Genomic DNA, 27,151 nt, shown 5'->3' on the forward strand with positions numbered 1-27,151 from the left:
CTTGATAAGATCATTACTGTAGAGCAGGACCAGGTACAGACATGTGGGAAAGAGTCGAGACGTGTAGTGTTGCAACAGGTTGGAGAGAAGCAAACAGAAAAATAACAACTGGAATAACTGAAACAGAGAAACGGAGCGAGAGGGACAGAGCCATTAACCACACTCTAATAGCATTTAACGAGGTTTTCACAATGTGTTCCCTGACAGTTTTAGCAAGGAGCCACAGATGCTTGGTTTCGGTGTATTTACAGGCTGGGTATGTGGATACTCTGGCGGGCAGTTTATGGTTAACAGCTAGAGTAGTAAAGGCAAGGATCCTCATTACAGCAGCAGCTGTGCACTCCCCCTCACTTAGTTTTACAGGTAAATTTGTTTGGTTTTTCTCGCTTTAGTTGATGTTGTGGAGAAGACTGAAATGACTTCTTTGTAATAATAAACGTTCTCAAGTGCAGGATCTTTCTTGGCCAGGCCTCTCTTAAACTAAGCAATTAAACAACAACAAAGAATTATAAGGACCACAGGATCAGTGATACCAGTTTGTGAACAAACACATACATCTTGTCAACCACCTTCAGCTGTAGATTGTGAACAGAGAAATCTGTCTTAAGCATTTAATGACAAAGCTTAAACACCCATAAAACCCCCAAACAAGAAACTGAATAAGAAACCTTCCTTTCAAGCACAGCATTATTATGCAACAGTGAGGTGTAGAGAACGTGAGATACGTGGATGTGAATATATACAAAGTGAGAGTATATACATAACATATCAAGTCCCACTTGTGTGCATATCTGCATGATGTGACTAAACTTCGACAAACGTTAACCCTGAGCTAAAGGGAAATCTGTGATTAATATAGCTTATTGAAAGAATGCACTGTAATGTTATTCCTTTGAAGAACGGTTTGGTGTCAATGTACTGTAGCCCTTTTCAGACATTGAGTTTGTGACATTGCTGGCTAATTTTATCTGTAAAGTGATGGCTTGTTGCTCCTTAATGCATGTTGGCTGTAAGAACTGAAAAGTACTGATATAAAGGAAGAAGAGTGTCGGCTGTTCTATCACAGCTAGCATCAGTGATTGATTTTAAAAGTTATTTTAGTGCTAAAATTAAGTTATTGAACATCCTGAGTGAGCGAGATGTTTGCTGCGCTTCTTAGAGTTACGCTTATTTTCTCATAATTTCATCATTTAATATTATTATACGGTAAGTTCTGCTACCTTTTTTCTAATGTCTGACAGTACATAAAATGATGAAGATGGTGTTAAACTGGGACTATACTCAGAATTTCATCCAGGCAGTTGGCATGAATGGAAATTGAAAGTATGGAGAGGAAGAGAAAGTGTTATTACTGTAATTGTAGTCGTATATGTTGTTTTTGGCTCGCATCATGAAAGAAAAATATGTTTTTTAAAGACTGATTAGGACTGAGAAACATTTCCTCAATGACATAAAATGGGCTCATTCACAGTGTGAGTTCTCTGTGCATAAGAGACGAGACGTAAGTGATAAATTAATTACAGTGCTTTTAATAAGGAGAATAAGACATGTAATTAATTTCTCTGTGTATTTAACCTTGTGCTGCTGGAGCCTTTTCAGACTTGTGCCATGTTTGAAGTTTTACAGAAATGTTGTTTGGTCTAACTTACTAACATTGACATTGTGACGTTTACATAAAATGACTTGAGCACTTATTCAGACCAACATTACACTTTGTTAAATTGCCATCACAGTTATATAACAAGGTGCGTGTTTGAGAGGGGCTTGTGTTTTAAATAGCTTCTGTGAGATGAGGAGGAGGAACTGTATGATGGATGATTGGCCTCTCGATAACCTCAGCTGATGACACTCACCACTTTCCTTCGCTGTTCTCAAACTGCTGCACAGTGTAGCCAAACATGTCTTCCAGCGGGCCGTTGAATGACAATCCATTTTTCTGGTCCACGTTGAAGGACAACACGCACGCCAGCAGCACTGCAGGGACGAAGGGAAAGAAAAAGGTTAGATAGAATGCCGCAGGCAGGATAAGGTTGTTGTATGGAGCCATACTGATTGCTGTGCTGGTTGGAGTAGGATTCGTTTAAATAATCTGACTGGTGAATAAATAATCAAATCCTGGAATGAGAGAGTTGTGTAATAATTTTCTCACATAAAAATGGCATGTAGAAGCTCAGCATTAGCAAACATTCTTAATAAATATTTATAAAATATGATGCAACCTGGAAATAAGCTAAATAAACAGATCTAGTAATAAAATAACTTATTGTAATAAATAAATAATAGACATTTTGGTAATTTAGCCACAAAAATGATGTTTCGTGATATACTGTATATAGAGATGGTATACTGAGATGAGGGATAAACTGTGTGAACCATATCTACTCTGTATACACACACACACACGTACACACACATACAGGGTCATTCTGGAGGACACTGGAGGAATTTCAAACATCAATGTGAAGCACTTTGGTCAGAGTCTAGTCTGACCTGCAGGACAATGACTTCTTCTCTGCAGTCTGCACAGTCTGCGTCCGTCTGTCACTGAGCTGAGTATATCACAGAGGCTCTATATAAATCCATCCATGTCTCATTGTGCCTTTGCCACAATGATGCTCTTTATATCTTCAGTGCCAGGGAATTCCTCTGATATAATTTATTCAATTCCTGGACTTGTGAGGGAGTGTAGAGGAGTAGCAGAACAGTGGGATTTAAAGAGGAACGTGCAGACACAGACCACATACATGGAGACACAAATAACTGGCAGCTATTTGTTCTTTTATGATGATGTTTTGTAGCTAATGTGTTTGACCTAATAGAGAACTATTATATGGAGTCTGGATTGTGCCACCAAAGTAATTATAGACTTTTCTGCCATGCAAGCAGCAGGACTCAGGGTATGAGGATGCTAGTCGTTTGGTCAGCTGGTCTACAACTTTGGTCCAGACTGAAATATATCAACTAATATTGCATGGATTGTCTTGGAATTTGGTACAAAGATTCATGGCCCCCAGAGGATGAATCCTAATGATTTGGGTGATTCTCTGACTTTATCTTTAGCGCTACCAGCAGGTTAAAGTTTTTTGTTTTTGGATTGAAATGTATCAACAATTATTGGATGGATTACCATGAAATTTTGTACAGACCTTCATGTTCCCTGCAGGATGAGTCATTAGAAATCTGGTGATAACCTTTTCATAAGGCGCCATCATCAGGCCAAAATTTCAACTTGTCCAATACTTTGATTTATGACAAAATACCAAGCACAAACCTAACAGCATTTCCATTAGCCTCAATTGTACCTTGTGGGGCCATATAGTCTTACTACTGTATATTATCATCAATGGGCAAGTGTAATGTGAAACGGGTTGCTGTTAGTGATGAACCCACAGAGATTTATCACCCGACCGCGCAGCTTGATCTTCTCAGCTCTATACAGAATATAAGCGTCTTTCAGCTCATTGTTTTTCCGACCTGCAAGTTTAATGTTTTTGTTCACTCTCACCACTCTCACTGCTTTCATCAACCTTGTTTCCAACCATAGCAGGCAGCTGTTTTCATGGAAAAAACTTTGATAAACCAGCTGTACGCCACCTGCCCAGCTCCAAACAGCAGACAGACAACGTCAGTACCTAGCTGGTGAGCATTTAGCAGGTAATGAGCCAGATAGTTCACTCACGAGCTGGTGGAGACCAAGACAGAGCTAAAATGAGAGTGAATATCGGACTTACATTTGTCAGATGGACAGAAACAAGTCCAAATAAATGCTGGTGCTGTTCCGTAACTGCTTAATGTGTACAGTACATAGGCAACTGTCTGATAACACTTGCCACAATAATTATATGAGGTGATAATATGTCAATACGTGTCGATAACTTGTTCTGCCGCCCCCCAAGTGACCAAAAAATTGATAAAGCTGCTTTAAAAATGAGCAAATATGGAGGTTTTGATGGACAGCGATGAAATGTTAAAGCAGGAAAATGAATTGGGAGGAATTGGCAGACACATAAGCAAATTGTGTTCCCATTTACTTTACTTCTAAAATTTTAAATTATAATCCTTCTTAAAATTCATTTTGAGATTCTATAATAACATTCAATCTTCTTCTTTCTGACTTTATTTTTTCACCTTGAGTTTTGCACATCTTTCAAATTGTTATGGCTGTATGTGTTGCCTGTGCTTTTTGTCCTTTTCCTCTCCTGTCTACTGCTCCGCCCAGGTCTCCTCCACATAATCAGTCCACAATAAGATGCACCAGGCCCAGGGAGGAAGGATTAAAAGCTCCAGGTTCCTGTTGCAGAGAGAGGCTTCTTGTTTGTGTACTGCTGCTCTTGCTGCCTCTCAGCCTGGGATTTTATTTTATTTAGTATTTCTGTATTTTGATTGTTTTTATAGTATGTATTTAGTGTCTTGGTTGTTTTGTATGTTTTTGTTAATAAATCCCATGGTTTGGGTATTTCAAAAGGTGTTAGGGTTTTACTTTGGGTAAATAGTGGAGTGTTGTTTGCCCCATAGGGCCAGCTAAGGGTGGGACAAAATATAAACTGAATTAACCAATTTATTTATAAATTAAACATAGAAAAAGTCTGTAATTATTCACATTGCACACTTAAGACTATACGACCAGACTGTGCCACTAAAATCACGAAAGGTTGAATATCTAGTGTGTTCCTCTGTGCATGTTACAGTAACAGGACATGGCTGGTAGAAGAAAATACAGGAAGATATATAGCAGCAGGATTAGTGCATGTATGTAGTCCATATTTCAAGGAGGCTTAGATGCATAAATTACATAATTAGGTCTTTTACAGCCCCTCTCACTGCTTTCTTTTAAACAGAGGAGTTATAAAAAGCATACTGCTGCCAGTCATCTTCCAGTCATGTTTCAATGTTGATCGCATAGATTTCATATACGATTACACTTTTTACATTCCCCTCGGGTAAAGCAAGAAAGGCTGAGAAACAGAGAGAGAGAACCAGACCTGCACAGTCATATACAGGAATCCCAGCCAAGAAATATTATCCCCTCTGTTCCTCCCTTGTTCCTTTCTGTACTTCCTCTATTACCCCCTGTCCATCCCACAGAGAAGCTCCATTTCCTGTTCCTATTAGCCTGATTATAGACATCCCCTCAAATACACAGGTACACGCAAATACATGCACACATGCACACATACACACACAGCTAATTTAGCTGATTTTAGCTGATTGGCTTCGGGCCAACCAGGCCTTTTCCATTTATCACAGTCTGGGCTCAAGTACAGTTCACAGTCACACTGGAACGTCCTCTGTCTATTGGCAGACACCTCTTTTGTGTATACCAATCTAATTTTGCTGTATTTGGTGTCTCCTGGCTCCGCTCTGCTCAAATCAAAACCAGCGAGTTATGTAACTGGCTATTTTTGTGAGCTGGGCTAACATCTGCCCTGGAAAACCAATAAGTGGACTTGTCCCTTTGTGGATGGAAATGGCCTCATGAGCCTCTGAGGTATTTGCATATAAAGTTGTCCATCACTGTCTTGAGTGCTCATATTGTACTCTATTACATACAGTGAGCCGAGCAGAAGGAGACTGAGCTTTTAGCTATGCTATATCCGTTTGTCAGTTCACCACTTCAGTCCGGACTGAAATATCTCAACAACTATTGGCTGGATTGCCATGAAATTCTCTCTACATTCATTTTGCCCGCCGGATGAACTGTGATAACTCTGGTGATCCCTTCACTTTTCATCTAGCGTCATTTTGTATTAATTGTCACTTTGGTTTAATACTCTACTTAGTTTGTATTTAGTTCTAATTATGTTAGCATGCTAAAATGCTAAACTAGGATGTAAACATGGTAAACAGTATCCCTGCTTAACATCAGCATGTTAGCATTGTAATTGTGCACATGTTAGCATGCTGAGGTTAGCATTTAGCTCAAAGTGCCACTGTGCCACAGAGCTGCTAGCATGGCTGTAGACTCCTTTTTTTGTAAATATTTTTTTTTTTATTAGGTAGGATAGTAAAGAGAGATGACAGGAAATGAGGTATGACATGCAACAAAGGTCCACTGCCAGAATTGAACCACAGACATCACAGTTACATGGCACATGCCTTAACCAGTAGGCTACCAGGGCACACCTGCTGCAGGATCTTAGTGGGCATTCAGACTTAAATCAGCCTTGTATTAAAACAATGCAAGGGGTTGCATTGGTGGTGGTGTGGTGCTTCAAGTACCTGTGTGACAGGGAAATACAGTCCAGTTTCAGTCATAGGTCAATGACTGTGAAGGCTTATCAGACACTAAAACACTGCACGGAAGTTTATAATACTCTGCTACATAAATATAGCCATTTCCTGAAGTACCTTGCTGGATGATGTCACATGATGTCATTGTTTATCAGGAAAAAAAAATCTCTTTCACCAGAAATTTCTAACCTAAATTGGGTCAAATATCACAGCCTTAAGACTCCACTGACTCTGTTTTCAGTCAAGCTCCCTGTGGTCCTGATTGATCCTGGCAGTCTCTCAGCCACACTAACCCACAATAAAACCCTGCTGACCTCTCGGCCACAGTTATCAAAACCAAAACGACTCCATTTCAGCATTTAACAGTCGTGCAAGACATCAAGCCAAGTAGCAAAAGTCAGATCTGGTTGATACAGCGAAAGCAGAGAGCAGCACAGATCAGCACCTGTTGGCCTGTGAGACATCAAACCGGCAGTAAAAATTACCCCGAGTCAGCACCTGTAGGCTTCAAAGTCACATTCAGCCACAATAAAAACACATACCTGATGAGCACCTGCCCATCTGTAACATAGCTAACCATCTATAATCGGCTTTAAAGCTTAACGCAAATCAGCACCTGTGGGCAACAAAGTCATTAAACAACCCTGAAACTAAACCTTAATCAGTTATAGTAAGAAACAAGTTTCAATTGTAAAGCTAATCCAATACAGACACTGAAAAGAAATCCTCTACAATTAACATAAGCAAACATCTGTAGCTCAGAAACTGGATAATGTTAATGTTAAAGAATGAGCTAATGTTTTTTATGATGGACTGGTGTTTGACCCTTCAAAGGAATAAAGCTAAAAGGGCTTTGGGTGGGACCTGGAGCTTTTCTTCACCATGTGCTGGCATTTAACAACACACACTACTGGCAAGGGAAAGCAGCTTCATATTCTGGCATAGCCGAGGGCAGCCTAGGGCCATGGTGAAGTTATGAAGCTGAAATGTTTCCAGATTTCCTCTTTTGTTCTTTTATCTTTATCTGTTTTTCTCCTCTTCTGCCTCTTCTTTCTCATCTTTTCCCTCTCACTTTCCCATATTCCACCTCTGACTGTCTATTTTTTTGGCCTGTTCTTTGTTATCTTCTTGTCTCGTGCTCCAACAGTATCCACACTTTCCTCTCCGATCACTCTGGTTATCAAAAACTGAAATCCTGACAGATTTTTAGCTCTGCTGACTTATACGGTATGTGGATCTGCAACGGACACAGAAGGGCGTGAATGTTTGCATGTTTGTACGGAGACGGCAACACAAGAGGCCGAATTCCACTGAGTTTTTGTGATAACAGCTCCAGGCAGGGGGAGATGCAGATAAATAAAGCGAGCCCAAAACAGCATGATTAGAAACATGACTTTAGGTACTTTCAGATTGTGAGTGCTTGCTTTCTTTGCTGCTGCCGTCAGAGTCTTTGACAGTTCAACTTTTTCAATTTGCCGCCACAGCTTGCTTCGGACCATGGCACCCACAGAAACAACGAGGGGAAACACATTGGGAAACAATACAGGAGCTAATTTTACTGGTATGCGAGTGTCCTGACTTACACAATTCTTGAAAATGACTATTTTCAGTATTGATTGGTCTATAAAATGTTTAAAAATTGTGAGAAAAATGCCATTTACAATTTCTCTAAGCCCACGGTGATGTCTTCATATGCTTGTTTTTTCTGAAAAACAGCTCAAAACTGAACGATATTCAATTTACTGATATATATGAAAAGGAAAAGCAGCAAATCATCTCATTTGAGAAGCTGAAACCAGAATTTTTGCTTGAAAAATGACTGAAACTATTATGAAAATAGTTGCAGATTAATTTTCTGTCAACAGACTGACTGATTAATCTACTAATTGTTGCAGCGACATCAGCAACATCAGCTTCAAAGTCTGACAATCCCATCTGAAACAATAAAGACTAAAAACTCAAAATTGACAAGCTGACTTTGCCATCCCTTGAGCCATGCCCCAGCATGGCTAAAAATCATCTCCATCAACCCTGCTCGTCATTTAATCTGCTTCCTCTCCTCCGTCATTCATTAATTCATTCCCGCTCCGTCCCTCAAGAACATCATCCATCTCTCTACTATTTCTTCCTTCCATTCATCATTGTCCATCCTTCCCGTCTTCCGCCCATTCCAGCATCTCCCTTTGTGCATCCTCTCATTCATTGACTGAACATGTCTGCTCGCCGGCGCTGCGGTGTCGGATTCCACTCTCTGGAACTTCCAGATGTATTCTCTGGAGCTCTACTTCCTTCACTGGTGCAGAAAACATGTAGGCTTGCAAGCTGCGACCCTGGCATGACATCATCCCCCCCGATGATTGTCAAAGCTTTCACCCCCCCCCCCCCCCCCCCCCCAAAAATTCTCTCTCTATAATGAAGGGGTGGCTGACACTCTCCTAACCATATCCGCCTAAGTGACACATACACACACACACACGCTGCTAAAACTGCTGATCACAACAGTTTTAACATATAAGAAGCAGATGGGATGAGAGGGGGCTTCTGGGATAGATCAAACACCTCTGGAGGAACTAAAAACATATACACACACCCATGGGTCAAAGAATGACCTTCCTCCAGAATCAATAAGCAACATGCAGAAAGAATGATGCGTGTTATGGGAGAAGCAGTGAGAGAAAATACTATAATCATGCACTTGTGGATAAACTCCATATTCTTAAATCACCGCAGGTTTATTTTGCAAAGTCAGTGAAAACAAATAGAAAGTTTGAGAAGAAATACAAATGAGAAACCAATGAACAAGGAAAAAATTAGTGCAGACTGTCCTCACTTATCCAGCGGAAAAAGATGACAAATTCACTCAAAGCTACGTAAGTATATGCAACAAATCAACATAATAATAACTGCATGGCTCATTTTGAATAACATGCTTTGAATACTAAACAACAGACACTGTGATACTCTAATTATAGTTTCATAGTGCAATTTATTACCACCATCTTTAGCGTGTCTTTAAATAGTCAAGTGACAACAAGGCTTTTTAGCTAGATTCTCACTTAACAGACCAGCACATTTATCTGCATCATCCATTGCACATTATATCGCTAAAATTTAATTAGTGGTAGAGATACATGGATAGAGCGCGTCTAGCTTACTGCCTGCTGTTTAGGTAGATTGATACCATTAGTTTATAGGAAAAACAAGTGAGAATTAGTCTAATTTTAGTTTCAAGATCACCGTATGTTATATTTGTCATGGGCATCATTTCCAGAGAACGACTGCTCTCGCCATTTGAAGTGTGAACCATAAAATGAAGCTCTGAGAACAGAAAAAACCACACATCTTAGTTAAGTTCCTCATAGCAGCAGATTATTCTTTTGCCAGTTACGTGATGTTTTGTGAATAAATAAAATACAGAACAACAAGTGAGAATTAGTCTAATTTTAGTTTCAAGATCACCGTATGTTATATTTGTCATGGGCATCATTTCCAGAGAACGACTGCTCTCGCCATTTGAAGTGTGAACTACAAAATGAAGCTCTGAGAACAGAAAAAAACACACATCTTAGTTAAGTTCCTCATAGCAGCAGATTATTCTTTTGTTATGTGATGTTTTGTGAATAAATAAAATACAGAACAAAAAAAGAAAGAAAGCTATAAAGAAGAGAATCAATTATATGACTACAATCTCAATGTACACTATCATTTAAGGGCACCCTAGCAATTTAGTACTGCTCTTCTATAAAGTTGATGGACTGATTAATGAAAGAATGGTCAAAATCAACGTAGCAGAGGCCGCGATACTCTGAGTTTTAGAGCCTCGTATGGATCAAGCCCCCAAAACACTGCATCCTACACTTCCCATAATGCACCTCAACAGCATATTTCATTAGCGTCCTAAACGCCCACTTCATTTCAACCTCACACCTCCAGTTTATAATGCAGGAGATAATGCAACCCCGATGACATCATTGCTTTAGAAAGCTACTCCAGAGCAACAAAAGACACCAGATACAGCTGTTTTCACTTGCTGAGTAGTATTCCTTGTGACATATAAACTTAACTTCATGTGTAAAATCGGTGGAGTACCCCTTTAGAGAGACTGCACAGAGCTTACATGGTACTGTAACATCTTAAAACAAACACAGTACGAATACGTTTGAAGATTTCATGCTAATATTATGTGACTGAGTTTTACTGTTGACTGACACGCAGATTTATGTGTGTCAGACAGTCATACAGTATTACAGATTCTTTGAACACTTTGAACAACGCTGTGCACAATGCATGACTGTTTCCCAACAAGTCCTCCGAATTTAGAAACAAAATACGTCGTTGCACGCAATCCAGAACAACATGTAGCAGCGTTTTTTTGATCTGCCGCCCCTATCGGCAGGGCAACATGTGCTAAAATCGTTAAACATTTGAAAACTAAATATATTTCATGACGTGACGATGCTATGATTAAAGTCTGCTTAGGTTCCGGCACAAAAACCACTTGGTTAGGTTTAGGAAAAGATCATGGTTCGGGTTAAAATAAGCACTTTGTTATGGTTAGGAAAACGTCGTGGTTTGGGTTAAAATGACTACTTCCTTAAGGTTACGAGACCTCTGTTGTCATGGTTACAATAACGGTTACCAACACATGGTTAGGGTAAGGGGACGACGTTGTCATGGTTTAAAAAAAACAGTGTTGACCCACGGTTGGAAACGGGAACCAACAGCAATCTCCCGTCTGAAAATCAGTTACTGAATATTTATTTTAAAATTTCTAGATCCAATCTCTTATCCATTCTTCAGAAGCATCCATTTCCTTCAGTGTGGTTCTTTTAGTACCTGGATATCTCTAAAACGTAATTTTTCCTATCCTAAAATCATGAATGTGAAAAACACTGTACATGGCTAATAAAGAAATAGATATATAGGATGAAAATAAATTAACTAGTGTTAGCATTTTTCGAAAAGATCATTTTTCAGAGGTGAAAAACTCCAGCTTAGTGGGGTTTGAAACTCATAGAAAAGAGCAAAAGATTTTTTTTTTTTCAACATATCCACTTTAGTGTGGACATGGCCTCAGCGGGAGTCAATCCCACGCCCGTCAACATACGCCCCCCACCCCCGTCAAATACACAGATGTGTTCACAAAGGGTCACAACTCCTCTTGATGTTTTGTTTCTCCACTGTTATTTCAGGGCTACTCAAGAACAGTAAAGACAAACTGCACAGGAGACAAAAACACCCACTCTGAAGATAAACTAGCTAAAAAAAAAAAAAAATCCAACCCAAAAACTTAAGAAATAAGGTCAATCAGGGACGCTGGAATAATACTGGACTGTAATGTGATGACAGAAATAACTTTCACATCACTTCAGTTTCTTCCCAAACCATTAAAGTATTTCTCACATCCAAAGACCAAAAATCCCCTGAGGCAATTAGGAATTTGTCACATGAACTTGTTCCCCCGCAGCTATCAAATATATTTCCTCTCTGCCGATGACATCACGCTGCTCTCTTCACATGCACGACACTGAGTGCGTGTATTTTTATATTTATATTTACATTTTATTATCATGTATTTTCTCAGAGACTCAAACTGTCTAGCCTCAAGATCAGGAATCCTGGCTTCACAGACTTCAGACCGCTATATTTACAGCAAAAATGACCTTGTAATAACAATAAAACTGCACATACTGAATGAAAATCACACTTAAAGATTGTGATTTTCTACCAAAATGATATAGACTGAGAAAATGTCAATGTGCAATAGAGTTGTATTCATACTGTTGCATGTGAAATGCACAAAATATTTCTCTTCTTCTTGCAGGCATGTGGCCAAAAGTAAACAATTCGATGCCACATCAGAATATTTTCAGCCCACTGCTTGAGGGGAAAAAATTCAACCATCAACTATAAATGTCAAGTCTGGTGTCTAACTAGTCATAACTAACTGAAGTGATTACTGTGAAATGACTTTTTGTGTTACTGTGTTTCTCAGATGGGGGAGATAGAAGGGGGAGATTGGCACAAAAAGTAAAAGAGAGGAGCGGGAGGGTTAATGGGTTTTGGGATGGGGGGGAAAGGAAAGAACGAAGTTTTACTTAGATATAACCTTTTCTGTCATGTTGCTGGACCTGTTCAGGAAAGGAACAGTGCTTTATATATTTGATATCAGTGTTATATGTTTACATACCTGTATATACACATATATATATACATATATCTGCACTTCATGTCTGTTTTCTCTAATTCTAATGTGGCACATGCAATGTTTCCATTTCTGTCCATCCCCCAGAAAAGAAACCAGCCAATAAAAACTAGAGAAAAAGAGATGCAGTAGACAAATGTGCAACCAGTGATATCAGGGATAAATGTTTTTGCTCCCAATTCCCAATATGAGTCATTTAAAACTGATTATCTGCTGATAATCCATAAAGTCCAGATCAATATTATATTTTCTTACATCTGTAAGAAACTCTGCTCTGCTGTATATATTCCTGTCAGCTTGTTTCGTCATTGAACTAAGATGCTGTACCCAAATGTGACTAACTGATACCGTTATATGTATTATAATGGTAGAAGAAGAAGAATCGGCCTCATCATGTAGTTATGTGCTGACCACCTACCTAAATATTCTGCTCTCATTCTAAACTATCTTACCGACAGCACACTGACAGTGAAACATTACAAACTCCCAGAGGTTCAGAAATTTTAGTGTGGGAGAGTAGCATCATGAGCACCCTGGCCGTTCGTGTTGGCCTCCTGTTGGAGAGGTTAATGTGAACACGTTGCCCCAGGCAGACGCCACAGCCCCACTGCTCCCTGTATGATGCCAGTTTGATGGATGGCTCTGGCCTGCCGCTGGCCTACGAGAGAGACAGGGCGGGAGGAGCTCGATGGGTCTGGTGCACAGATGCAGCGTTGCTCTGGCTGCAAACACACACACACACACACACACACACACACATAAACACATACATCCAGGATCTGAGGCTATCAGCACTTAGCAGGTACTGAGAGCCCTTGAGGACTACAAGTATGTGTGTGTGTGTGTGTGCGTGTGTGTGTGTGTGTGTGTGTGTGTGTGAGTGTCAGTATTTGTTATGTTTCTTCTGGCAGGACGTTCTGGGGTCTTGGTTGGCACACATCAGCAAAAACAAGGAAATTATTCTGAAGGTCTAAATCCTGTTTTACAAATATTTCAGTTCACAGTCCACGCCCATATAAAACAAAACACTTCTTTCGATTTAAAAAAAACAATGCAGACACTAGGACACTGCAGGAGACAAATTATTTTCATTTAAATGCAGCACAGTATTATAACTACAGTGATTCTGTCCAGAAAAACAACAGCACTAGTTGTTTGTTACACTTTTAAAACAACTCATCTTTTGTGTTTTCCACACAAGCGACTTCTTTCAGTCAATAGCTGGATTTCTATCCAACTGTAGCACAGATTTTAACCAAATTTCCAGAAAATCGAAAAGAAAATTCTCAATAATAATAATCTACTGGCGCTTAGTGAATACTTGGAACTGGGTTGTCGAGATAACTTTATTGCTATATTTTGAGATTTTTTCAAATTTTTCTGCATTCACACTCAGGTTTTCTTATTATATGCAAATTGAAAGTGCAAATAAAATTAGGTGGATGGAAATGCACCTAATAACGACCGTTGTCTCTCAGTAACAAGAAGTAAGTAGCATGACTTTGTTAAACGTACACAAAAAAAGTCTTAAGTAAAAGGTCGGCAGTCTCCGACCAACAGTTACTGTTGGTTCCTTTTAACAATGAGTAAGCAAACAACAATGAGTAAACATAAGCAATGTTTCCATTAACTAAAAGACAAAGTAAAAAAATACGAAACACGAAATACAAAATACATTTTACAAGTTCTAATCCTATTCTTCTGTGTTCATAGTTCAGTTATCTTTTGTTACATGCCAAGTATATGTTATTCATTCAAAACTTTATGTAGATAGGGTAGGCCATTGACAGCGAGCTTTCTTTTACAAGGATATACAAATACAAATATAAAATATAAGGAACAATAAAAGCAATATATAAAAGCAATAAAACATATAATATGAAAACATATTAAGGCAGTATATGCACATAAAAGTTAAAGCTCAAATAAAACACACGCATTCACACTGCCCTATGTCAGCTAAAAGAGATTTAAATTGATTAAAATGAATTACCTCGTCTAATTTTACTCTTTTCTGCAAGTTGTTCCACTTGCGTGGAGCGTAATATTTAAAAGCTGATTTTCAATGTTGATTTTCAAGGACCACATAGTCTTGGGACGTAGCACAGTGTGAAATTGAACTATAGTTAATAAGACACATAAGGTACCCAGAAAGTTTGCCAGGGAGAACTTTGCATATAAAAAGGATGCAGTGCAGTTCTCTTCTCACTGCCAACGACTGACACCCAACTTTCTGATATAGAGTGCAATGATGAGCTCTAAAGCCATCCCCTGTTATGAACCTCAGAGCAATAAACTACGCCGAGAAGTTTAAGAGTAGAAGCAGGAGAGTGCATATAAATGACATCACCATAGTCCATAATGGATAAAAAGGTCGACTGAACAATTTGATTTCTATAATTCTGGGTAATAAATGCCTTATTTCTATAAAAGAATGCCAGTGTTGCCTTTAAAGACTTAGTCATTTCATCAATTAGTTTTTTATAAAATCATTTCGAGTGTTTTTATATCAAAATCCCTCCATTTTCTCTTCCTGTAAAATGTTAAAATATTTTTGATCTCATACTTGGAGGCGTATTATTTGGGGCAGCCAGCAAACCTCACCCGTCATAAAAACTTCACTTGACCATTATCTAGCTAGTCATAATACTTAGCAGAGTAATATCACAGTAGGAGGATGGTGTTTGGATCTCAGTTGGCAAAAGTTTCCAAAGAATGTGACTGAGGTCAATTTTATTCATTTCTTTCTCACTCGTCTCCTTCTGATCTCACAACCCAAGTAAGGGAGGTGTGGATGGAGGCCAACAGTCTTCCACAGCTACATATATCTCCACAGCTTTGTATTACTCTGGATTTGCTAAACCAGGCCCACTTTTGAGTGATCCAATCAAATCTGAGGGATTTGATCGAACCTCTCTCGTAACTCTACCCCTTCACTCAGCAATATATGTCACATTACAGAGGCTAATGATGCTTTCACTGTGACTTTAACCGAGTAGTTTTAGTTGATTACATTTAATCTTACCTCAACCACAGAAGTAGCAGAAAATGCTCATATGAATGGGAACAGTTGTACAGGGTATGTCATTCTGAGAGAAACAGACAAAAAAACTATTTATGCACAAAAACTTGCTGACCGCTGTAAAGTCATATGAAGAAGCTGCAGAAATTACTAACCCTGTTTTCTGTTTGAAAAACAGAAACGGTGGTTGTCTGTTCTCTTTAACCCTTCAACCTTTCACTCTTCTTCTTGTTTTTGCTCAAACTGGAGATAATGTAATCTCCTCCCACCACATATTATCTGAAATGGACTTCCCCTTTGACTCCCTATCGTCTCGCCAGCAGCTTTCCTACCCAGACAACCTCTTTTACACTTTCCTCTTTTGCACCCATGCCCTACTGTCGCCTCTTTCTCCTCCTCCTCCTTCTCCTCCCTCTGTGCCCCTGATGATTCACAACAACTGTGCAATGCTGCATGACTGAAAAATACATCAGCACACACAAACTATCTGTTGACATGGCACAGTGTGGCTGATTGAAGAGATAGGTGTAAATCCCTTAGAATAACTGATGACCTGTGCTTGTCTATGCAGAAATGTGGAACTTCATTAAAAAAAAATCCGCTGCTGACATACAGGTTTGATCAAGGTGGTAGGGCTACCAACTAATGATTATTGTCATTATCAATTAATCTGCTGTTTTGTCTATAAAATGTCACTAAATAGTGAAACAATAATGCCAGCTATAATTTCCTTGAATCAAAGATGACAAATGACTTGTTTTGTCCAATCAAAAGCCCAAAAATTCAGTTTACTATCATGCATGACAAAGAAAGGCATCAAATCTTCACATTTGAGAAGCTGAAACCAGCAACTTTCCAGCATTTTTGCTTAAAAAATTACTAAAACTATTTTTCAATTGTCAAAAACGTTAATTTGAACAAGTGTAGCCCTATGTGTTCCCATCAATGGTCATTTTCCTTTTTATCTATCTTATCCTTAAAATATTTCAGACACACCTTCAATATTTCTTCTACATGGCAACAATAAAACCAGTGCTTATTTGTAACAAATTGTAACGAAGAGAAAAGTGCTGACGAGTGATGGACTGTGAAACAGATGCAGAATGCTTTTATGAGTTCAACATGTGTGTCTGTGTGTGGTTTGATCTTCTCTGGAGGTTAAGACCTTGGTAAGCTGACACGACCTGTGATGTCACACCTTCACGGGAGTCTTGTTTACGTGAAGCCCTTTTATGACAGATATCGGTTTCTTTACGAAGTGTGTGTATGTTGTCGGGTGAAGTTTGGGGATTATTCTACACTTGTCTCACTTTCATGCGAGTCTCTGAGTTTATTTTAGGGCTTAGAGGCTACTTATAGGATGACATTCAAACACTTCATGGAGATAGTCCCTGCTATTCAAAACCAATCACAGTAATCGTCTGTCTGTCAACACGTTAACTGTTTACATCTACGAAGGAAAGGGAAAGTTAAGTTGTGTATGTTACTGCTAAAACCATAAGAGCACTGGCGATGACTTCACATTCTCAGTTAAAAAACAGACAAAGTTTGGCTAAAGCATCACCGAGGCAACCCTGAGTTTCCTTTTACATCTTACTCACTTCCCTGTCTGCAGCGGTGGCACCGAGAGGACATAATGATTCAATGATGACTCAGTTCTGTGGCAGAACTCAACCCTAGTGTTTTCCTGACAGTAATCATTCATAAGATAATCATTATTCACATTTATAAAAGCAAAAAGGGTAGCTGCATTAAATTTGCATAAAAGATCTTGTTTGATAAATGGAAATTTGTGTTTCAAACACGTCATTCATTCATTGGCTCTCTTAACAAATGTTAGTTTGGGGGTTTAGAAAGCTTAAACTGGAGCTTAAAGTTTATCATGGGACTGAAATCCGACATTTATGGTGCAGTCAGACCAGATTTCACTTCCCATGTAGAATAAGGATGCACCGATCTGACTCTTTCAGTCTTGATACCGATACTTCGGCTTTGGGTATTGGCTGATACCGATCCGATGCCAGTGTTTAATTAATTTGCTATACGCCTCACTGTGTGGAGGAGACTGGGATCAGTCTTTTATGTGTAAGACAACATCAGACTTGACTTAAACATTGCTTTCCAACTGTAAAACAGAATGTAACAAATATATACAAAGATATCAATTGATACCCAACCCAGCTATTTGAGTCAGTGTCGTACTGATAGCTGATATCAGTAGCCGTGCATCTCTAATGTAGAGACACATTTGCTAGCGGTTGCGAATTAACTCACCTCTTTCGCTTTTGGTTGACTCTGATTGAACTTTGGTTCACAAGATCGTGAGGCTCTCCGATGTGCAGCAAGCTTTGAGAGCAGAGGTGAGATTGTCCTCTCTTCTTGTTTAATAACTGCACGGTGAAATAATATACTGTAACAGCAAAGAAGAGACGCTGTATGGCTCTAATGAGTGCAAGGACAGTAGCAGAAGTTAACAATAGTAAACTATTTATTATTTTTTTGTGTTTCAAAGCACACTTGACCTGCAAGCAAGGAGATCATTAATTCGATTTTTCTTATTTTTCTTGCTTGTATATTACTAGACAAAGCACTGTAAGTCTGAATAAATGTATCTCTTAAATGTTATACTAGTTCTCATGAAAGGTTAAATGACCAGACTTGAGGGTAGAAGGTTTAAATCAGCTTAGACTAGATTTTTGCTGATAACATTCATGGCAACAAATGTTTCTACTAACTATATCTATGTGCCATTAATGCCAGAACTGATGTCATAAAATACATCAGCCTTACCTTGAGCATCTGTCAATTGTTAAATGATAGTTTCATGATTGCTGTGCTGCTCACACATCTGTGGTAGGCTGAGGCTACAGAGTATGAAACCAAGTCATGTGGGTGGCCTTTGCGGTTCAGACTTGAGGCTGAATCGTTGCTGAAATGTTCCTTTGAATAGCACAGCTCTGAAAATATAGGCTCTTGTGTTTTATGTTTACCCAGAGAGTGCAACTTCCTGACAAATTATCATTTGTGGCCTTTATGTGCACCCAAGATGCACAAACATGTCTTTATCTGAATGAGCTGAGCTTCATGTGATACTGCACTGATAAACTCAGTGCTAATCAAACTCAACGCCAAGTGAAGACAGGAATTTGAAGTTAAACGTTGACCAGGCAAACATTCCCTAAAACATGTTCCATAACAACCATAATAGTATATAATTACAAATGGGTTTGGCTAGGAAACTCTTTATTTTCTGTGAATGGAAGACCCAAATCTTTAGACACACTGACAGATCACTGAACACTTATTCAGAACAATTGGCTGCTAATTCTTAATTAGCACCTCATTTGTGCCACATGTGTTTTCTGTGTGTCTTTGAAATTCAAGTCTGCAGCTCTGTGATGTCTGCAACAAGTCAGTCATAAGAAACGAAACCCCCTCATACACCTTACGAGCAGATGTGGATGACATTGATCTTAGTCAGTATAGAATCTTCTCATCTTTTATGTCTTTTTAACCTTGACTGGATAAAAATGAGTTAATGTGAAAAGGTTATTTCTTTTATGAAAACATCTGCTTCTTCTTTTTCCAACAGTCCAAACACATGATGAGATGGTAAACTTGTTGCATTTTCCTCCTTAGTAAATCCATCACTAAAAGCCAAGTAAGGACGTTCACGCCGCTCCTTGGTTAGTTGCGTTTGGGGTGAAAGCAGGAACGTTAATACAGGAAAGTCCTGAAGAAGTCTTTGGGCCAAATAACAAGAATGCAACTTACGTCTTTGTTAGTCCAGGTCGGATCCTGATTCACTTTCCTCTCGCTTCTACCAACTGCTGATTTTGCTCATCCGCATCCCAGTATGCAAAGCGTTCCTGGCTACGGGAGCCGTTTAGCTCAAACTTGCAGAGTACGCCTAGAAGTTGGGTCGGATCAAACGAATGAGAGAAAAACAAACTAGAGTCTGATTCAACCAGACTAAACAAAGCAGGTTTGAAACCCTCAGATCATCGACAGAGTCTGAAAACCCGTCTGCACATATTTTTGAAGTCTGAATTGGGGAGCCGGCGTCTGACAATTAACTGTCCGAAACAAACAAAAACTTCATGCTGCGATTATCCAGATGTGTAGAGGTGTCAAAGAAACCGGGTTTTGAATTTCTCTCTTCACACAACTTCTTCAGTCACTTTTAGCGTGAGCAACCGAGTGCAACATCATGAACGCCTTTGAGGAGAGACTGTAAAAAAAAAAGTGTGCGTTCATCTCCTCATTTGTCTCCTCATCCAGACAACAAAAACAAACAAAAGACACTGAAATCTTGGAAAGAGATTAGGGAGGCAGCAGAATTCAGCCAGAAGGAGGCTATGACCTCTGGCTTTTCACCCACCTTCAATCATGGCCATTCGGAACACGTAGGAACACTTTTGCCTTCAGAACTGGTCCTGGTGATACTTTGTAAGAACTAGTTCATTTCAAGCATATTAAACCCCTTCACCATGTGATAAATAATACGTGGAAGACTATAAGTTGTTCCTTGCTTGAAGAAGGCTGGCAGCAGCGACTTTCTCTTTCTCTTTGCAGTGACTAAATGTTTGCATTAAGAGGGCTACGTATTGTCTCACAGTCACAGCAGCATTTGTAGCTGACAGCTACTGTGTCCAGCATAATTTCTAGAGTGGTTGATCAAGATTTTCAACATTTTTTAATAGTTGCAGTCAATTTTCATTTATGTTTCTACAAGCAAGTGCCAGTTAGACTTCAAACTGTAGCTGGAGCTCATTGTATGCACTCACTGACACAGAGCATACATTTGCAGATGGCAAACCACAGTTTCAGTTGCTGCACGATGGGGTGCTACTGTGGTCTCACCATCACATAGGCACATCGCTTACCTGCAAGGCTGCATAAACTTTAGTTTCACCACTAAGATTCCTATAACTGATATATTCACACAACTACTCCATAAGTTCATACAAAGCAGTATTTGAAATGAGTCTTTCTGTCATTATCTGCAAGCTCTGTTGCTTCTGTTTAGTGTTTGAAATTCACAACGTCAAACACATTTCTTTGAGGCTCAAACATTTCCAAGTCAGTGGACAGAACTATCTTCCTGTTTGTTGTCTCTTCTTTGCCAAAAAAAAGTACAAAGTGTCATAGGTGACTATATCTCTTTGACAGTGAACAGTCAGAGATCTGTTGTCTCTGTTTTTAAACGCTGTATCCTCTTATTCATCCTCTTCATCTTATCTTCATCTCAAATCTGTAAACAAAAAGAAATGGTCTCCTGACTTGAACTAGCCTCTTTTCTGTTTTAATAGCTTCCAAAGAAAGAATGCAGGTATAAACAAACTGACATTATCATACAAGATAAGAAATTGTATGATTTAGACCTAAAATAGCATTTTAAAATATTTTGTTCTGTTCATTCCTTATTTTTTTTTACTAAATACTGCAAACAGCAACATCCAAATAGCTTCATAGTGATGCAACTAAAGGCTGAAGCAAGTGAACATGCATGGAGGTTATTCAGATACATTCATATGGCTGCTTCTTTCACACTTGTATGGATTGTGAGCACAATTTTTACATGTTTTACATTTCTTTTACCATTGTAAACCAGCCCCCCGAAAGGAGTTGGATCAACCAATCAGCTCACTTAACACTCAAATCCTTATAACATGTTTTCAGTGCATTTCAGCCTCTCTGCAAGCCTGTGAAACCTACAGATAGTCATGACACACCCACAATAACTGTAAAGACCCACAGATACATTTATGTGTATCTTCTGAGATAATTCAAGTTTAAGTTGCACAAACGTTTTCAGTTGAAGTTGAGGATGATGCAACCTGTAGCTCTGAGGAAATTCTGTCGTAAATTAGGCTCACAATGCTGGTGAGTTACTGTTATGACACTAAGTTACATGTAAAGTTCGTGACCTCGGGAACAGTATGTATGACAATCTCAAGTCAAAGGTCAAAAACAACGACCAAGAGTCAGCAGATGGCCGGAGAAAGATCAAAGAGGCCATTTACATTAATCCTTGAACCGAGACGGGTTACTATCTCTCCCCATATACAATCCTTTGGTATCACATGACCAACCTCACACACTTAGTTCATGTAATGACACCTAAGCTAGTTCTAGTTTGAGATGGACACTGAAAAGTTATTTTTCTGACATGTCAAATAAAGACGGTGAGATCAGAGCTGATGAACAGAATCACACCGACGTTGTTGTCACACACTCAGAAAATCAGGAAGCGTAACCAATGAGGTAAGTGTTAGTTTGTATGCACGTATCTGAACTGTAAGATGTGTGAGAACCTTTACCGCATCAGATACAATAACCAGAAAACTGTCTAGCCAAACATTTATGGGAAAGACACGCTGAAAAATGCTATCTGCGTCATCTGCATCATCAGCAGATTATATTGGAGAATCCAAGTTCTACTTGAAAGATTTTTATGTATTAAGAATTTGTTTTATTAAGCTCTAAAAGTATCAGCTTTATTTTAACTGGACATGATGCTGCTGCTGAAATGCAAGTGAGGACATGCTCCTGCTCTGACAGAAAACATGACTGTATTTTGTCATCCAGAGAAAATATTACTTGATATTGGTATTTCATCCTTTGCAATTAATAATTGCTCTGTTGAATGTCTACAACACCAAGCAGTCACTATTCATACATCCACTCTCTATAATATACTTACTGCATGCATTCAATGTATTCTGGGTATTGGGGTGCTGTAAATATCAAAGTCTAATTCATTTTCTTGGAAGAGACAATTAAGCTTAAAATTTCAGATTCTGGGTCAGATAAATTTAGCATCTATGGTGTTTTGTTCCCTACTGCAACAACAAAGCATTCTCAATTTGGCACAGCACTGATTCTCATTACATTCTTCATTACACCATCCACTGAGTCTCTGGGTTTTGCAATATTTAAAATCACTTCAAATACCAAGCTGACAGGAAACGTATTGCTTCTCACTAAAACTAAACTAAAATAATTAAAATTGATGGTCATAACATAAACTGATGAAGTTTATAAGATGGAAATGTTAGCAAACAGGGGTTTATTTATACATTCTGCAGATGTGAAGCAACATTAGCATTTATTTGGAGTTTGGTTTGTATCCAGCTGATGAATATAAGTGATTTTCGCTCTCCTTTTAGCTGTCTTTGGGCTCTGCTGTTTGGTGCAGAGCAGGTAGTTTATAATGGGTTTATCAGAGCTTGTTAGCTGAAAACAGCTGCCCACTGCATCTGGAATCTACACTGATGAGGGCAGAGAGAGCTAACCAAAACAATAAAACCATAAACAATGAGCCAAAAGATGCTACAGAGCTCCATAGAGCTGAAGGGAACGGCAGAGTGATAATATCTGTGGGTTCACCAGTGAGATTGACTCCTTCTTATTGCACATAGTCATTTGATCCATTGTTGACATAAAAATATGGAATTATAGCAGCTTTAAATGATCCAGGACACATGATTTCAGAGAGTCAGAGTCAGTCTCTAGTTTCTCACGTGAAGACAAGATGTTATTCTAACTGGCAGGTGTCTGACAGTCAACAGGATTCAAGGCAATCAACCACATTTCCTGTCACACCTTTAAAGTATTAAATGTCAGATCTGTCAAATCTGTCTGAGGTAATAACTACAGAAATTGACTGATTGAAAAAATAAAAGTGAACACATCAAATAGGCTGAGGATGACACAAACACAGAGAATCAGCAAACATAATCAAATCTTAATTACTTAGCATTCCAGGGAATCTGTCCAAAAATACCAGGAGACGGTTTATGTCAAATTAGTGCTGATTGCTGTGACCCAGGGAGTGAGCTGATTCAAATGAAAGATAGAGGAGCTAGTGGAGGGGGCAGGGGGTGTGGGGAGGAGATGGAAGAGGAGGAGGAGGAGGAGGAGGCATATTGCTAATGACGGAGATGGCCGGTGTTCAGTACTCAGTCTCGCCAGGCTCATAAATTAGATTCAGCGCTTTAATGTCTGAAGACTTATATCCCTCGACCTTACAGCTTTGAATGAATTAACCATCGACTCCGGTCATCTACTGCAACATCCCATGTGGTCAAAAAAATGTAGAGAAAGACAAATTCCCAAATCTGAGATGTGAGAGACTGCAGGAAAAAAAAGCATCCCAGTCCTCCGAGGAATGCTGAGGATTCTAAATCAGTTTGTGTTTGACTAACCCTTCACCTCTTCTTTCCATATTTGTAGCACACATAAGACCAAGATATTAAAAACATTCCTAAGTACGAGGAACATGTCGTCTATATTCTGTATTCCACGTGACGAGCCAGCTGAACATCTGCTAAATTAATTAAGAGACACCTTGACATACTACATACTACAGTAAAAACAGAATTCAACTTGAGAGCTTCAATCTAATTTACATCTTTCTAAACAAGCGACAGGCCAAAAATAGACAAGTTATACTGTGTTAGAGAACCATATGAACTCCACTGTGCCCTATGGCTGTTTCTCACATCTCATCATGTGTGATCTGCATGATTCGCTGCATTTAGGAAGGCTCACAAAAAGAGCTTTGGCTTGTATCATTCACAAGGACAACAGAAAGAAAGAGTGAGGAGAGATGGAAAGTCTCAAGTAGTGTTGAAATTAATCAACAGAAAAATAGTCAGATTTATCTTTAAAGTTATTTTTCAAGCAGAAATACCAGAAATTATCTAGTTGCAGCCTCTAAATTCTCTAAATCTTTTTTTTTTTTTTTTTTTGGTCTTATATCATGAATATCTTTGAGCTCTGAACTTTTGGTTGGACAAAACAAGCAATTTGATAACATCACCTTAAGCTTTAGAAATTGGTGATGGGCATTTTTTTTCACTATTTCTGACATGTATAAACCAAATGATGAAGTAATTAATGGAGAAATTAGATTGATAGATAAGGAAAAAAAATAGTTAGTTGCAGCCCCAATCAACAGCAAATTTCATTATTGTTAAAGTCATTTATCAAGCAAAAAATAACTGCTGGTAATTTTTTAGTTTCTGCTTATCAAATGTGAGGATTTGGTTCGTTTCCCTGTTTCATGTCAGTAAATTATTTATTTTTGACTATAAGCAATTTGAAGACTTCCTCTTGGGGGCTTGGTGAAGTGATGATGGGCATTTTTTTCTATTTTACTCACATTTTCCACATTTAATGACAACTATATGAATCAAAACAGGAACAAACAGATGAATCAATAATGAAAATAATAATAATTAGTTACAGCCTTAGTCTCGAGTATAGTCATTCATGCTGTTCATGTTCTTAGTAAATTTGGTCACTCTGGTCCGACACATAGGCTACTGATTGAAGCCAGATGCCCCCTTTTTTTTTGCAGTACCAAACTCAAACCACCTGTAGCCCCATCTCCGTTAGGAATTTACAGAGATTAAATGCTGCCACTACAATAACCACATGTGGGCCTCTGAGGCAGGCTGAGCTAGCTCCGATAGCACAACACGGGATCTCCCAGTATGGTCTCAAACCCCAGTATAACCCAACTGAGGTCATACTCCTCAACAGCTCAGAGTCCAGTACCAGCACCAGTAGGTCAGAGCAGGATGGGACTGGTTCAGTTAAGTAATTGCAGCCAGTCTCATTCACAAACAATCAGCTTGAGGGTGCACAGACAGAGCCAAGATCATTATTTAATGGCCAGAGGGTGGAGGGTGTGTATCTGGCAGAGATGCAAGTGGCATGTGTCAGAGCATCGGATATGTTTCGAAAACTCAATGACTGACCTGCAGCGTTCTGACTGGAGGAGTTAAACGGGGGCAGAGGGGGCACCTTACTTCTTGATGTGATGATGGGATGGTAATGATTTTCTATGTGAGCTTCTGGTAATCCAGAAGCCACAAACACACACACACACACACACACACACACACACACACACACACACACACACACACATCTATCTCTAGCTCCATCTCTAACTCAATTCTCTAATGACCATCACAAGCCAGTATCACATGTAAGCGTAGGAATCTGAGAATTAAAGAGAGACATGCTCTGTTTACTTTGCTCTCTTTCTTCTCCTTCTCCTTTCTCCTCCAAACTCAGAGGAGGGGTTCATTCTACTTTGCCGGTACTTTCCCTCATGTTTGAACTACTTGGACATGACCTAGAAGTTAATTCACTGCTGCTGCTCTAAGGCTGAACCTGGGAGCACAGCATCACTAGAGGGACTCCCCAATACCAACACACGTATCAATTACTAACACAGAGCCCACGCTGCCTCTTAAAGCTGCTGCTAAGTTTACTTTTCACCCACTAAAAATTAAAATCTAATTACTGAGAAGTCTTGGAAATCCCCTCTCCTGCACATTCATCAAAATATTCAAAACACAAGGTCTGGGAGCTAACATAATTTCACATGACACATGCCTTGCAAAACAGTCATTTCTGCTGAAAAATTGGGAAAACACATGATACTGCAGAAATGTTTGCGTCGAAGTTACAAAACCCTCTTTTCCAAAAAGCCTTGACACTTGTGTGTAAGCACTGGCATGCCCAACATCCAATTAAAGCACCATACAGCAATTTGACTGACTGTAATGACTATTATATGAGGCAATGTCATTGCTTCTAAGACCAAACTCCAGCACATAGAAACAATTAAGTGCCTTGCGGTTTCCCTTAGTAAGAATAAATAACCTCTGGGCAATACAGACGGAAAGTCGCCTATTTAGGGGCAGTTTACGAGGACACTGTGGTGCCACCACCTTTAATGGGCGTGAAGGGAACGTGAGTGCCACACCTAATGGATGCTTTTAGTCGATTTAATAGTTAATTATGCAGAGTGCGATGATGTCAGCTGCTGTCCGGCGTGTGCGCAAAAGACGCGCCGGAGACCTTGACGCGGGAGAAAAGGCGCTCTCTCTCTCTCTCCGCCTGTCACTCATTATTTCATCTCATAATAAGCACAAATTCCTTTATTAAAGGTATCACTCACCAGCAGCTGCCGCCGTTGTCAAAGTGAAATGTTGACTTATCCCGAGCATCTTGACGTGCCAAGGATGTCCCGTACTGTAGCCGTATTTACTCCACGGACTTTCTCCTTATCACGATCGCTGTTCAGCTCACCAGAGAACCCCCCAATGAAGTGAAAATCGCTAAACGACTAACAAGAGTCCACAAGGCATTTCTTGTGCTGCAGCATGCACGGTTTAACAGTCTGAAGTCCCGTTTCAAGCTGATCTCTGGGATGAGCTCTGTTCCATTGCGTCTCCGCCGAGCTGAGTGGGACTGACAGAAACAAGAAGGAGGAGTAGGAGGAGGAGGAGGAGGAGGAAGGCGGTGGGAGAGTTGTAAGGAGTTCACTCCTTACAACCTTATAAGCTATGTTTGCGGGGGCTTGGTCTGCCAGTGCATGGGAAAAAATTTACCAGTCAAATAACAGCAGTGCACTGATGTCTGGAGACGGAGAACAACTGTCAGGCGCTCAGCAATTAGACCAGAATAGTCTCATTTTAACAGAATATAGTCTGTGACAGCTGATCCTTCACTTGCATTGTTCTTAACAACACATTGTAAGACCAGATTCGTTATAATAGCACTAAAATTAGATTATAATTGATTTATGACGGTATCAGAGAATGTTATGAATGCATCACACTGTCCAAAACATACACACACTCTCATTGTTGTTTTCCTCTCCACTT

General features: G+C 39.3%; 1 protein-coding gene across 1 annotated transcript in view; it reads right to left on the minus strand.

Annotated features, from left to right (window-relative positions):
- Nucleotides 1-26,758, minus strand: part of itga1 (integrin, alpha 1) — a 55,718-nt gene extending 28,960 nt beyond the window's left edge. Inside the window, exons 1-2 of the mRNA XM_067573630.1 lie at nucleotides 26,443-26,758; nucleotides 1,854-1,974 (exon numbers count right to left, since the gene is read on the minus strand). Coding sequence (XP_067429731.1) covers nucleotides 1,854-1,974; nucleotides 26,443-26,491 — 170 coding nt within the window. The 5' untranslated portion in view covers nucleotides 26,492-26,758. The remainder of the gene's footprint in view (nucleotides 1-1,853; nucleotides 1,975-26,442) is intronic.
- Between the last annotated feature and the right edge of the window lie 393 nt (nucleotides 26,759-27,151).

The sequence above is a fragment of the Thunnus thynnus genome, chromosome 19, assembly GCF_963924715.1.
Source record: "Thunnus thynnus chromosome 19, fThuThy2.1, whole genome shotgun sequence".
Taxonomy (NCBI): Eukaryota; Metazoa; Chordata; class Actinopteri; order Scombriformes; family Scombridae; genus Thunnus; species Thunnus thynnus.